Source organism: Oncorhynchus keta, chromosome 7 (genome assembly GCF_023373465.1).
Source record: "Oncorhynchus keta strain PuntledgeMale-10-30-2019 chromosome 7, Oket_V2, whole genome shotgun sequence".
NCBI lineage: Eukaryota > Metazoa > Chordata > Actinopteri > Salmoniformes > Salmonidae > Oncorhynchus > Oncorhynchus keta.
This window is the reverse complement of record NC_068427.1, coordinates 23,611,223-23,623,884: the sequence shown is the minus strand read 5'-3', so window position 1 is coordinate 23,623,884 and position 12,662 is coordinate 23,611,223. Positions and strand designations below refer to the sequence as shown.

Genomic DNA, 12,662 nt, shown 5'->3' with positions numbered 1-12,662 from the left:
AATCAAATTTCTTTATAAAGCCCTTCTTACATCAGCTGATGTCACAAAGTGCTGTACAGAAACCCAGCCTGAAACCCCAAACAGCAAGCAATGCAGGTGTAGAAGCACAGTGGCTAGGAAAAACTAGCCAAAGACTTGAATGGAATATGACTGAAGGAGTGTGATGTTTATTTTTCATGTCTCTTTTTAAAAATTTTGTATATCGGTTTTTCCCCTTTCCAACTATCGATATTTGTTCCATAGTTTACCATCCGTACAGTAGGTGGCGGCATGCATCTCTAACGATTGTTTGCGGACCGACATAATACCATAGAAGAAGAAGGTTATTTCGTTCGAGGAACGTCACCTGCGTCTGTAAGGTGTTCTGAAACCAGGGAAGGGATGACCGGCCAGACGGAGGCTGATATACCTGGTAAGAAAGCCTGTCAAGTGTCTGTATCTCACTTTTTTTTAAGCATATGGCTGTTATTTAGATAGTGTAGCACCAGTAATGTGTGGTGGTGAGTATTCGATAACCTGTTGCTATTTCTGGCTTGCTGCGACTTAACGTTTAAATAGGTAGCTGACTACCGCTTGGCATTAGGATTTACCTACTCCTGTAACGTTAGCCTAGTGAAATCAGGGTCATTTTAGTACAACCAGACCTTGTAGGCTATATTAGACCTGTTATATTCCTAAACCCCAATGAAATGTCGTAGTTTCTCTCCTGTCAGAAGTTTTTTTTTTTTTTTTTTACCGTAACAGAAACGGGAGCAGTCTTCACCTTTGGGAAGAGCAAGTTTGCTGATAATGTGCCCAGTAAATTCTGGCTGAAGAATGACCATCCAGAGGAAATCTCATGTGGGGGGGATCACACTGCTGTCATAACAGGTACTCAGTTTGTAGCCAACTCTCCCATGGGAGTGTGTGACTTGGAGATGCTGTATAAAACCATAAATGATCTGTCTGTTGTTTATAAAATGACTAAGTTATTATAAATAGTTATTAACAGTTTATTGATGCTATATTGAACCTGTAATTAGTTATTGCAATGAACAAAATGTTTTATACTTCAAGACGTGTAGTATTTAGGCATTCAAAAAAAAAAATGTTTTTACAAAAAATGCATAAAAACAGTATAATTAAGAGTTTTATTATCAGTTTATGAAATATAAGTGTAATGCCTTTTCTCCTACCTGTAGGCCATGGCAGGCTTTTCATGTTTGGAAGTAATACCTGGGGTCAGCTAGGACTGGGGTCAGAGATCAATGTCAACATCAACAAGCCCACCGCTGTGAAAGGTCAGTCAGTCCATCATGTACTAGGATCATGTTTGACTCATGTTTTGTCTAAGTTTTGCTACGTTTTGTAATGTTAAAACCTATGTTTTTTTCCTTTAGCGTTGAAGTCTGAAAAAGTTAAGTTTGCATCATGTGGGAGAGACCACACAATAGTGTGCACATGTAAGAGAACCATGTTATTTTACTCTGCATTACTTGAGAGGATGTTATGAATGAATATCTGCTGTTATCATTACTTATGAGTCTCCCCCATGATTGTCAGGGAGTGGGCGTGTTTATGGTGCTGGCAGTAACCAGGAGGGGCAGCTTGGTTTGGGACACTGTGACGACACAAACACCTTCCTCCTGCTTCATCCTTTCTCTGACCATGCACCAATCAAAATGCTTGCTGCTGGCTGCAACACCTCAGCTGCCCTGACAGGTAAGGATGACGACAGATGGGTTGTTTACTGGCATCATCAGTGTAGAGCAGTCCTGTCCGTCCGTCCGTCCGTCCGTCCGTCCGTCCGTCCGTCCGTCCGTCTGTCTGTCTGTCTGTCTGTCTGTCTGATGCCGTCTGTGTGCTGTATTGTTAGAGGACGGCAGGCTGTTCATGTGGGGTGATAACTCTGTGGGCCAGATCGGTCTGGGCACAGAGAGCTACATCTCAGAGCCCAGAGATGTGATGGTGGGACAGCCAGTGGCCTGGGTGTCTTGTGGATACCACCACTCAGCGTTTGTCACAGGTAATACACTCACACGTGCATGGTTATTTTATATTGGGATCTTAACCTTATGCATACCACATCCTGTTGTTATATAATAATGTGGCTGCGTTATTGTTGTTGGTTTGGGCTTGTTCCAGTGGATGGGGACCTCTACACGTTTGGGGAGAGTGGGAGCGGAAGACTGGGTGTATTCCCAGACCAGCTAGCCAATCACAGAGTCCCTCAGCGTGTGGAAAGCATCCAGGACCCGGTCATCCAAGTGTCCTGTGGAGGGGAGCACACAGTGGCACTCACAAGTAAATACCTCTGTGAAATACTATTACTATTAACCTTTACACATGTGAGTTCCAAATATCTCTAACGGCCGCCCCAGTGTGAGATGTTTTATGCGCGTGATGTCAGAATGCATCACTGTTCCAAAATATGATTGTTATGCAATAGGACAGTTAACCCATGCTGCCCTCAAACCAAGGCACACTGCCTGCTAATCTATAGGCTATGAATTGAGGTCGGTTCCGTCTCCTCGTTACTTCACATAAGAATTAGCCCATTTCACTGTTGCTGACAATTTATGTTTTAGGCTTTACTGAGCCGGACAAACTTCTCTCTTCGACAAGAGCCCAAGCACTTCCCCAGTGTTTCCCCCAAGTAGGCATCTCTAGTCAGAACAGGCCCTGCACAAACCTTTTCCCCCTGGCAAATTTTCTGACTGGCGCCCGCATTGTATTCATTGTTGTTTTCCTTACAAATAATAACTTTGGACATGTGTGCATTCCTATCCAAGTAAGTGCCTTATCTTATGTATATTGTGTTGTCATTTCTACTGTAACATACCGTATGTATGTATGGAGCATAATGTATTTACTGTATTCCGATTCTTGCATAGATTGTAATGGACACATATGATGTGTGTAAAATACTTTTTTGAAGGTTGTACTGATTATGATGAGCTAATGCTTAGCTATTTTCCAGCTATTTGTGGTGCCATGTTTGTTGACACCATACAATGCATTCTGATTGTCACGTAAAGATGTCAGACAAATATGCTATAAAAAACAAGGTGAAGGGATAGTTCACTCGACTGACTTATGGTGCTTTGAAGACAACTGGGAACTGAAAAATACGAGGTCAAATCATGATGTCAGTGATCTTTAGGTTGGAAAGAGGCCCGAGTTCCTGAGTTGGAATTCTGAGGTGGATGACCGTTCAAAAATATTTTTCCCAGTCCGTGCTCTTTTTTTCCCGAGTTCCCAGTTGTCTTGAACGAAATGAAGGCGGAAGTCAGAGATATCTAGTTGTTTGAACATCAGATTGTAACTATGGTATCTCAGGGTTGCCAACTTAGACCTTTCCAGGGGTTTTATTTTTATTTAACATATAATCCAAGCGTGGGCATCTCCGGCGTGGGCATCTCCGGCGCGGCCCACGCTTGGATTGCGTCCTACCTGACAGGTCGCTCCTACCAGGTGGCGTGGCGAGAATCTGTCTCCTCACCACGCGCTCTCACCACTCACCCAGGGCTCTGTTCTAGGCCCTCTCCTATTCTCGCTATACACCAAGTCACTTGGCTCTGTCATAACCTCACATGGTCTCTCCTATCATTGCTATGCAGACGACACACAATTAAGCTTCTCCTTTCACAGGCTCCCTGCCTGTGCCATTAAACCCCTACAACTCATCCAGAACACCGCAGCCCGTCTGGTGTTCAACCTTCCCAAGTTCTCTCACGTCACCCGCTCCTCCGCTCTCTCCACTGGCTTCCAGTTGAAGCTCGCATCCGCTACAAGACCATGGTGCTTGCCTACGGAGCTGTGAGGGGAACGGCACCTCAGTACCTCCAGGCTCTGATCAGGCCCTACACCCAAACAAGGGCACTGCGTTCATCCACCTCTGGCCTGCTCGCCTCCCTACCACTGAGGAAGTACAGTTCCCGCTCAGCCCAGTCAAAACTGTTCGCTGCTCTGGCCCCCCAATGGTGGAACAAACTCCCTCACGACGCCAGGACAACGGAGTCAATCACCACCTTCCGGAGACACCTGAAACCCCACCTCTTTAAGGAATACCTTGGATAGGATAAAGTAATCCTTCTCACCCCCCTTAAAAGATTTAGATGCACTATTGTAAAGTGGCTGTTCCACTGGATGTCATAAGGTGAATGCACCAATTTGTAAGTCGCTCTGGATAAGAGCGTCTGCTAAATGACTTAAATGTAAATGTAAATAAACTTCTCCTGTATTTGCCCCCATTTATTGATAAATCCCCCATCGTAGTGATATTTCCTGCATGATATCCCCCACAATACCTTCCCCCATTTCTTCCGCCCATAGACTTGAAAACTCCCCCCAAATGTAATTAACCCCCCCCAACAAACAGTTTCATCCCTGTTTAGCTTTCGCACTATGGTTAGGCTAGGCAGTAGGCTTGTATTTGGGGTAATGATCTGTGAGGTGAGAACATTTTATTTGCTTTGTGATTTGTCAAAAACGGTAAATTCATGTGCTCTGGTTATTGTATACACTGTGAAAAGTACATCAAAGATTTGTAATATGCTGAAAGTTCATATTTTTCACGCATTGGGCTTTGACTTTGTTTATTTGTGTCTTATAGTGAATGGCATTCTGGGATTAGGGAGTTTTCGCTTGTCAAGCATAAACAAACCTGGCTGCCAGCATAAAGAATTTAGCTGCTGTTAGTTTAGCTCATACGCATCTATTTTCTAAACAATATTACATTTCTCCCTTCTGCTCACCAGATATGTGGTATATTGTAAACAAGTTTAGTTGTTAGGTCGCTAACTTATGTAAAAAAAATTGTCAGCACAACCTGTTATTTAGACTGTTTTATGGAATGAGTTTGGATGATGAAGTTTGCATTTATCTTTTACAATACAATTTTATTTAAATTTGACTCTTATTTAACCAGGCAAGTCAGTTAAGAACACATTGTTATTTTCAATGACGGCCTGGGAACAGTGGGTTAACTGCCTGTTCAGGGGCAGAACGACAGATTTGTACCTTGTCAGCTCGGGGGTTTGAACTCGCAACCTTCTGGTTACTAGTCCAACACTCTAACCACTAGGCTACGCTGTGAAATTGAGGAATTAAGTTGTGAAGACCTTTTATTTATCATCAGTACAAAACATTGTTTAGATGCTTTTCAGACAACAATGCTGTTTAGACACGTTTGTTGCATCATATGTTCTGCTGCCACTGTTCCAATCACATATTTGCGAAGGTACTCAGCAGGGACCACTCAACAATGATCACAAATATGTGATCGTACGTGTCAAAGGGTTAATACTAACTAAAGATACAGTACTGTTAATGAAATAAAATAGTCTGTCTACTGTTCCTAGCTGGTAACTGTCTCATCTTCTTCTACACCTCTCTCTCTTCCTCTCCATGTTCCAGAGGACAATGTGTATGCATTTGGGCGGGGGCAGCATGGGCAGCTAGGCCATGGGACCTTCCTGTTCGAGGTACCTTTGCCAAAAGCACTGGACCACTTCCGGAATGGCAGAGTCAGTCACGTAACCTGTGGAGAGAACCACACTGCAGTGATCACAGGCAATCTTCCATACTATTCTACTAGTATACACTGTTGAATGGATGTTATTAAGAAATTTGAAGCCTGAGCATTTTTCCATTGAGGCCTCATTTCTCTCACTCCAGACAGTGGGATTCTATACACCTTTGGGGACGGTCGCCAGGGTAAACTAGGACTGGGGGAAGAGAACTTCACCAACCAGTTCAGACCAACACTGTGCCCACGCTTCCTCAAATACAGTGTCCAGTCAGTAAGTCAAGTAGTGTCTAAGTCTATGTTCGTGCACCTGCTAATACTGTGTATGTGTGTTCAGGTGGCATGTGGCGGCTCTCACATGCTGGTGCTGGCTATGCCCAGACTCCCAGAGGTTGAGGAAGTGGTGATAGAGGAGGATGATGTTACAGAGAGCATTCTGGAGTCTCTGGAGACCTACACCGAGCTGCTCCTGATGGACCCCTCCTTCCTGATGCCCAACCCACAGACCACACCTCCTCTCTGGACCCTGTCTGCTAGGGCCCGCCGCAGGGAGAGGGTGAGTACTGCCAAAACATCTGACAGTTCCTGAAAGGAGATCTGAAGTGTTGATTACAAAGGGTGACAGAGTTGTGGTGTTTTGGTTGCCTTCACTAGCGACCAGTGTTGCGTCACATTGCTGCACCTCAGTAATGGTCATGTGTAGTAGCCGACTTTATGTGAACCAGTCTAAGTAACTACTCTTTAATACTATTATTATGGTCTGAGGGAGCAATTTAGCCCTTATGTAGCCATTATTTAGTAGATTTATCTACTTTTCTGTGTCGTGTGTTTCAGGAGAGTTCTCCAGAGCAGTTTGGCCAGATGTTCCGTAACCTTCCGCCTCTGATGTCAGGCTTCCTCAACGCCTCCCTGCCCCTGTCCAGAAATATCCGCATCTCCAGAACACCATCTGAAGACCCCTGCACCTCCTCACTGTCCTCCAATCCCTCCTCAAACGACCCCCCCAGCCCCTCACGCTCCCTTAAATCCAGATCCAAAACCCCATTAACACCGTCACCCAAGTTCATATTCCCAGACCCTCCTAGCCCTTCACTCTCCTCCAAGTTCTCCCCTAAGAAGAGGCCCAGCCCCTCAAAATCCCCCAAATATGCATCTAAAGAACACCTCACCCCCCCACAGTCCTTTAAATCCACACATAAACTCATCCCCACCCCCTCAGTGTCCCCTAAACCCTCCTCTGTAAAGCCCACAGATGACAACCAATCCCCCAAAACGCTGTCTGAGGGTCCCACCACACCACAGACAGGTAGCTGAAACCTACAATGCTGTCTTTCCTTTTCACCACAGTACAGTGCCTTCGGAAAGTATTCAGACCCCTTGAATACTTTTGTCTTAGATTTTATTTTATTTTATTTTTATCCATTCTAGAATAAGGCTTTAACGTAATGTGGAATAAGTCAAGTGGTCTGAATAAGGCGCTGTATACAGGCATAACTGCGTCCCATATTCTATGACCTAACCAGACCTGGGTTCAAATACATGGATTTCAGTATCTGGTATTTAAAATACTTTTTCTGTGTATTTGTGTATTTTCAAATACACAGCCCAAAACAATCACTCATAAAACTTAAATGAATCGCAGTCTCAAATAGCCACCTATCCCTTTTAATAGCCAGGCAACTGCACACATTTCAGCAAATAACGCCTAATTCAAATAAATACAGGGCCTATGTGAAATTTTTATGAGGTAACCATGAATTACCATGACATTTACAAGGTTTAATATTTGAATTTGGTAAATAAAATAATTCAGTGATGACTTGAAAAAATGGTCAATCATCCGATTTTTATCGCCAGTAGGAAACTGCTAGCCAATGGCTACTAACAGATGAGAGCTGCTAACTAACTGGCAGGCACAAAAACCATCAACAATCTAGGGAGTACAGACCCCCAGAAATTGGCCGATCACATTCTAGTGGAGAAAGTAAAAACTGCCAAAAATGCACAGTCAAGAGGAGAATAATTATTCTGTCAATGAAAAGTTTTTTTTATTTTTTGAATAGAGGCATACTAAGACAAAACGTGACACAATGTGTAAATGATAACACATTAGTGCAGGAAATTTATTAAAATGCTGGAAGTGCATGCTGGAATTCAACAATTAACAATGCAAATGAGCAAACGCTGTGTTAATTATGGAAGTAGATGCCTGGCTCAAACAGAAGCCTTTCTCTAATAAACAGCTGTTGTGATCAGTGATTCAAACAAATAAATGTCTGGGCTATTCATTTAAGTTTTACAGACTTTTATTTGTAAAAACTAAATAGTCTGCCAAATTGTATTTAACAGTATGTTCAAATACTTATTTCAAATAGTATTTTCAAATACCTGGGTTAAAAGCATTAGAGTGAGTCAGTGTATTTTAGTTTTCAAATACTTTCCAAGTGTATTTCCAAATGCATTTCCAAATGCATTATAATATTTTTTAATTAAAATAAAGTACCAGTCAAAAGTTTGCGCTCAACAGTGCATCCCACTTGTAAAGCCATCCGAAACGGTGCATCCCACTTGTAAAGCCATCTGAAACGGTGCATCCCACTTGTAAAGCCATCCGAAACGATGCATCCCACTTGTAAAGCCATCCGAAACGGTGCATCCCACTTGTAAAGCCATCCGAAACGGTGCATCCCACTTGTAAAGCCATCCGAAATGGTGCATCCCACTTGTAAAGCCATCCGAAACGGTGCATCCCACTTGTAAAGCCATCTTTAAGACGAAACTTTGGCTAGCCTATCCCCCCTCCTAGACTTTAATTGTTGCTTTTATATATTTGATTGTTGCTTTTATTTATATATACAGTGCCTTGCGAAAGTATTCGGCCCCCTTGAACGTTGCGACCTTTTGCCACATTTCAGGCTTCAAACATAAAGATATAAAACTGTATTTTTTTGTGAAGAATCAACAACAAGTGGGACACAATCATGAAGTGGAACGACATTTATTGGATATTTCAAACTTTTTTAACAAATCAAAAACTGAAAAATTGGGCGTGCAAAATTATTCAGCCCCTTTACTTTCAGTGCAGCAAACTCTCTCCAGAAGTTCAGTGAGGATCTCTGAATGATCCAATGTTGACCTAAATGACTAATGATGATAAATACAATCCACCTGTGTGTAATCAAGTCTCCGTATAAATGCACCTGCACTGTGATAGTCTCAGAGGTCCGTTAAAAGCGCAGAGAGCATCATGAAGAACAAGGAACACACCAGGCAGGTCCGAGATACTGTTGTGAAGAAGTTTAAAGCCGGATTTGGATACAAAAAGATTCCCCAAGCTTTAAACATCCCAAGGAGCACTGTGCATGCGATAATATTGAAATGGAAGGAGTATCAGACCACTGCAAGTCTACCAAGACCTGGCCGTCCCTCTAAACTTTCAGCTCATACAAGGAGAAGACTGATCAGAGATGCAGCCAAGAGGCCCATGATCACTCTGGATGAACTGCAGAGATCTATAGCTGAGGTGGGAGACTCTGTCCATAGGACAACAATCAGTCGTATATTGCACAAATCTGGCCTTTATGGAAGAGTGGCAAGAAGAAAGCCATTTCTTAAGGATATCCATAAAAGGTGTAGTTTAAAGTTTGCCACAAGCCACCTGGGAGACACACCAAACATGTGGAAGAAGGTGCTCTGGTCAGATGAAACCAAAATGGAACTTTTTGGCAACAATGCAAAATGTTATGTTTGGCGTAAAAGCAACACAGCTCATCACCCTGAACACACCATCCCCACTGTCAAACATGGTGGTGGCAGCATCATGGTTTGGGCCTGCTTTTCTTCAGCAGGGACAGGGAAGATGGTTAAAATTGATGAGAAGATAGATGGAGCCAAATACAGGACCATTCTGGAAGAAAACCTGATGGAGTCTGCAAAAGACCTGAGACTGGGACGGAGATTTGTCTTGCAACAAGACAATGATCCAAAACATAAAGCAAAATCTACAATGGAATGGTTCAAAAATAAACATATCCAGGTGTTCGAATGGCCAAGTCAAAGTCCAGACCTGAATCCAATTGAGAATCTGTGGAAAGAAATGAAAACTGCTGTTCACAAATGCTCTCCATCCAACCTCACTGAGCTGTTTTGCAAGGAGGAATGGGAAAAAATGTCAGTCTCTCTCGTGCAAAACTGATAGAGACATACCCCAAGCGACTTACAGCTGTAATCGCAGCAAAAGGTGGCGCTACAAAGTATTAACTTAAGGGGGCTGAATAATTTTGCACGCCCAATTTTTCAGTTTTTGATTTGTTAAAAAAGTTTGAAATATCCAATAAATGTTGTTCCACTTCATGATTGTGTCCCACTTGTTGTTGATCCTTCACAAAAAAATACAGTTTTATATCTTTATGTTTGAAGCCTGAAATGTGGCAAAAGGTCGCAAAGTTCAAGGGGGCCAAATACTTTCGCAAGGCACTGTATATACATACATACATACATACACACTACCATTTAAAACGTTGGGGTCACTTAGAAATGTCCTTGTTTTCCATGAAATATAGTCAAGACGTTGACAAGGTTATAAATAATGATTTTTAATTGAAATAATAATTGTGTCCTTTGCTTTCGTCAAATAATCCTCCATTTGCAGCAATTACAGCCTTGCAGATCTTTGGCATTCTAGTTGTCAATTTTTTTAGGTAATCTGAAGAGATTTCACCCCATGCTTCCTGAAGCACCTCCCACAAATTGGATTGACTTGATGGGTATTTCTTACGTACCATACCGTCAAGCTGCTCTCACAACAGCTCAATAGGGTTGCGATCCAGTGACTGTGCTGGCTACTCCATTACAGACAGAATACCAGCTGACTGCTTCTTTCCTAAATAGTTATTGCATAGTTTGGAGCTGTGCTTTGGGTCATTGTCCTGGAGGAAATTGGCTCCAATTAAGCTCCGTCCACAGGGTATGACTTGGTGTTGCAAAATGTAGTGATAGTCTTCCTTCTTCAAGATCCCTTTTACCCTGTATAAATCTCCCACTTTACTGCCACCAAAGTACCCCCTGCTTGACAGATGGTATCAAGCACTCCTCCACATATTTTACTTTTTTCTGCGTCTTACAAATGTTTTTTCCTTTGTGATCCGACACCTCAAACTTATATTTCTCTTTCCATAACACTTTTTTCCAATCTTTTTTTGTCCAGTGTCTGTGTTATTTTGCCCATCTGAATCTTTTCTTTAAATTGGCCAGTCTGAGATAGGACTTTTTCTTTTCAAATCGGCCTAGAAGGCCATCATCCCGGAGTCGCCTCTTTGCTGTTTACGTTGAGACTGGTGTTTTGCGAGTACTATTTAATGAAGCTGCCAGTTAAGGACTTGTGAGGTGCCTGTTTCTCAAACTAGACAGTCTAATGTACTTGTCCTCTTGCTCAGTTGTGCACCGGGGCCTCCCACTCCTCTTTCTATTCTGGTTAGAGACCGTTTGCGCTGTTCTGTGAAGGGAGTAGTACACAGCATTGTACGCTGTTTCTTGGCAATTTCTCGCATGGAATAGCCTTAATTTGTCAGAACAAGAATAGACTGACGAGTTTCAGAAGAAAGTCTTTGTTTCTGGCCTTTTTGAGCCTGTAATCAAACCCACAAATGCTGATGCTCCAGATACGCAACTAGATACGCAACAGATACGCAAAAAATAAGGACATTTCTTAGTGACCCCAAACCTTTTAACGGTAGTATATATATATATATATATATATATATATATACAGTTGAAGTTAGAAGTTTACATACACTTAGGTTAGAGTCATTCAAATTAGTTTTTCAACCACTCCACAAATTTCTTGTTAACAAACTATAGTTTTGGCAAGTTGGTTAGGACATCTACTTTGTGCATGACACAAGTACTTTTTCCAACAATTGTTTACAGACAGATTATTTCACTTATAATTCACTGTATCACAATTCCAGTGGGTCAGAAGTTTACATACACTAAGTAGACTGTGCCTTTAAACAGCATGACAAAATGATGTCACGGCTTTAGAAACTTCTGATGGGCTAACTGACATAATTTGAGTTGTACCTGTGGATGTATTTCAAGGCCCACCTTCAAACTCAATGCCTTGTTGCTCGACATCATGGGAAAATCAAAAGAAATCAGCCAAGACCTCAGAAAAATATTGTAGTCCTCCACAAGTCTGGTTCATCCTTGGGAGCTATTTCCAAACGCCTGAAGGTACCACGTTCATCTGTACAAACAATATTACACAAGTATAAACACCATGGGACCACGCAGCCATCATACCGCTCAGGAAGGAGATGCATTCTGTCTCCTAGAGATGAACGTACTTTGGTGTGAAAAGTGCAAATCAATCCCAGAACAACAGCAAAGGACCTTGTGAAGCTGCTGGAGGAAACAGGTACATAAGTATCTATATCCACAGTAAAATGAGTCCTATATCGACATAACCTGAAAGGTCGCTCAGCAAGGAAGAAGCCACTGCTACAAAACCGCCATTAAAAAGACAGACTACGGTTTCCAATTGCACATGGGGATGTAGATTGTACTTTTTGGAGAAATGTCCTCTGGTCTGATGAAACAAATATAGAACTGTTTGGCCATAATGACCATTGTTATGTTTGGAGGAAAAAATGGGGGGGCTTGCAAGCCGAAGAATGCCATCCCAACCGTGAAGCACGGGGTGGCAGCATCATGTTGTGGGGGTGCTTTGCTGCAGGAGGGACTGATGCACTTCACAAAATAGATGGCTTTATTAGCAAGGAAAATTACATGGATATATTGAAGCAACATCTCAAGACATCAGTCAGGAACTTAAAAGCAGCTTGGTTGCAAATGGGTCTTCCAAATGGACAAGCATACTTTCAAAGTTGTGGCAAAATGTCTTTTAAGACAACAAAGTAAAGGTATTGGAGTGGCCATCACAAAGCCCTGACCTCAATCCTATAGAATATTTGTGGGCAGAACTGAAAAAGCGTGTGCGAGCAAGGAGCCCTACAAACCTGACTCAGTTACACCAGCTCTGTCAGGAGGAACGGGCTAAAATTCACCCAACTTATTGTGTGAAGCTTGTGGAAGGCCACCCAAAATGTTTCGACCGAAGATTAACAATTTAAAGGCAATGCTGCTAAATATT

The 12,662-nt window shown here is 42.4% G+C and overlaps 1 protein-coding gene across 5 annotated transcripts in view; it reads left to right on the top strand.

The window, feature by feature from the left end:
• Positions 1 to 296: 296 nt before the first annotated feature.
• LOC118386162 (sushi-repeat-containing protein SRPX-like) overlaps positions 297 to 12,662 on the top strand; it is a 55,399-nt gene continuing 43,033 nt past the window's right edge. For 2 of the 5 annotated variants that reach the window (XM_035773643.2, XM_052522321.1), the window contains exon 1: positions 6,667 to 6,815. Coding sequence is in view for 3 of the 5 variants with exons in the window: in XM_052522319.1 (XP_052378279.1) it covers positions 382 to 412; positions 745 to 870; positions 1,182 to 1,280; positions 1,380 to 1,442; positions 1,543 to 1,701; positions 1,856 to 2,005; positions 2,125 to 2,283; positions 5,398 to 5,553; positions 5,659 to 6,065; positions 6,344 to 6,815 (1,822 nt within the window). In the remaining 2 variants the exon portion in view is untranslated. Of the gene's footprint in view, positions 413 to 744; positions 871 to 1,181; positions 1,281 to 1,379; positions 1,443 to 1,542; positions 1,702 to 1,855; positions 2,006 to 2,124; positions 2,284 to 5,397; positions 5,554 to 5,658; positions 6,066 to 6,343; positions 6,816 to 12,662 lie in introns of those variants that run through there. The other 3 variants (XM_052522320.1, XM_052522319.1, XM_035773642.2) reach the window with 3 other exon arrangements.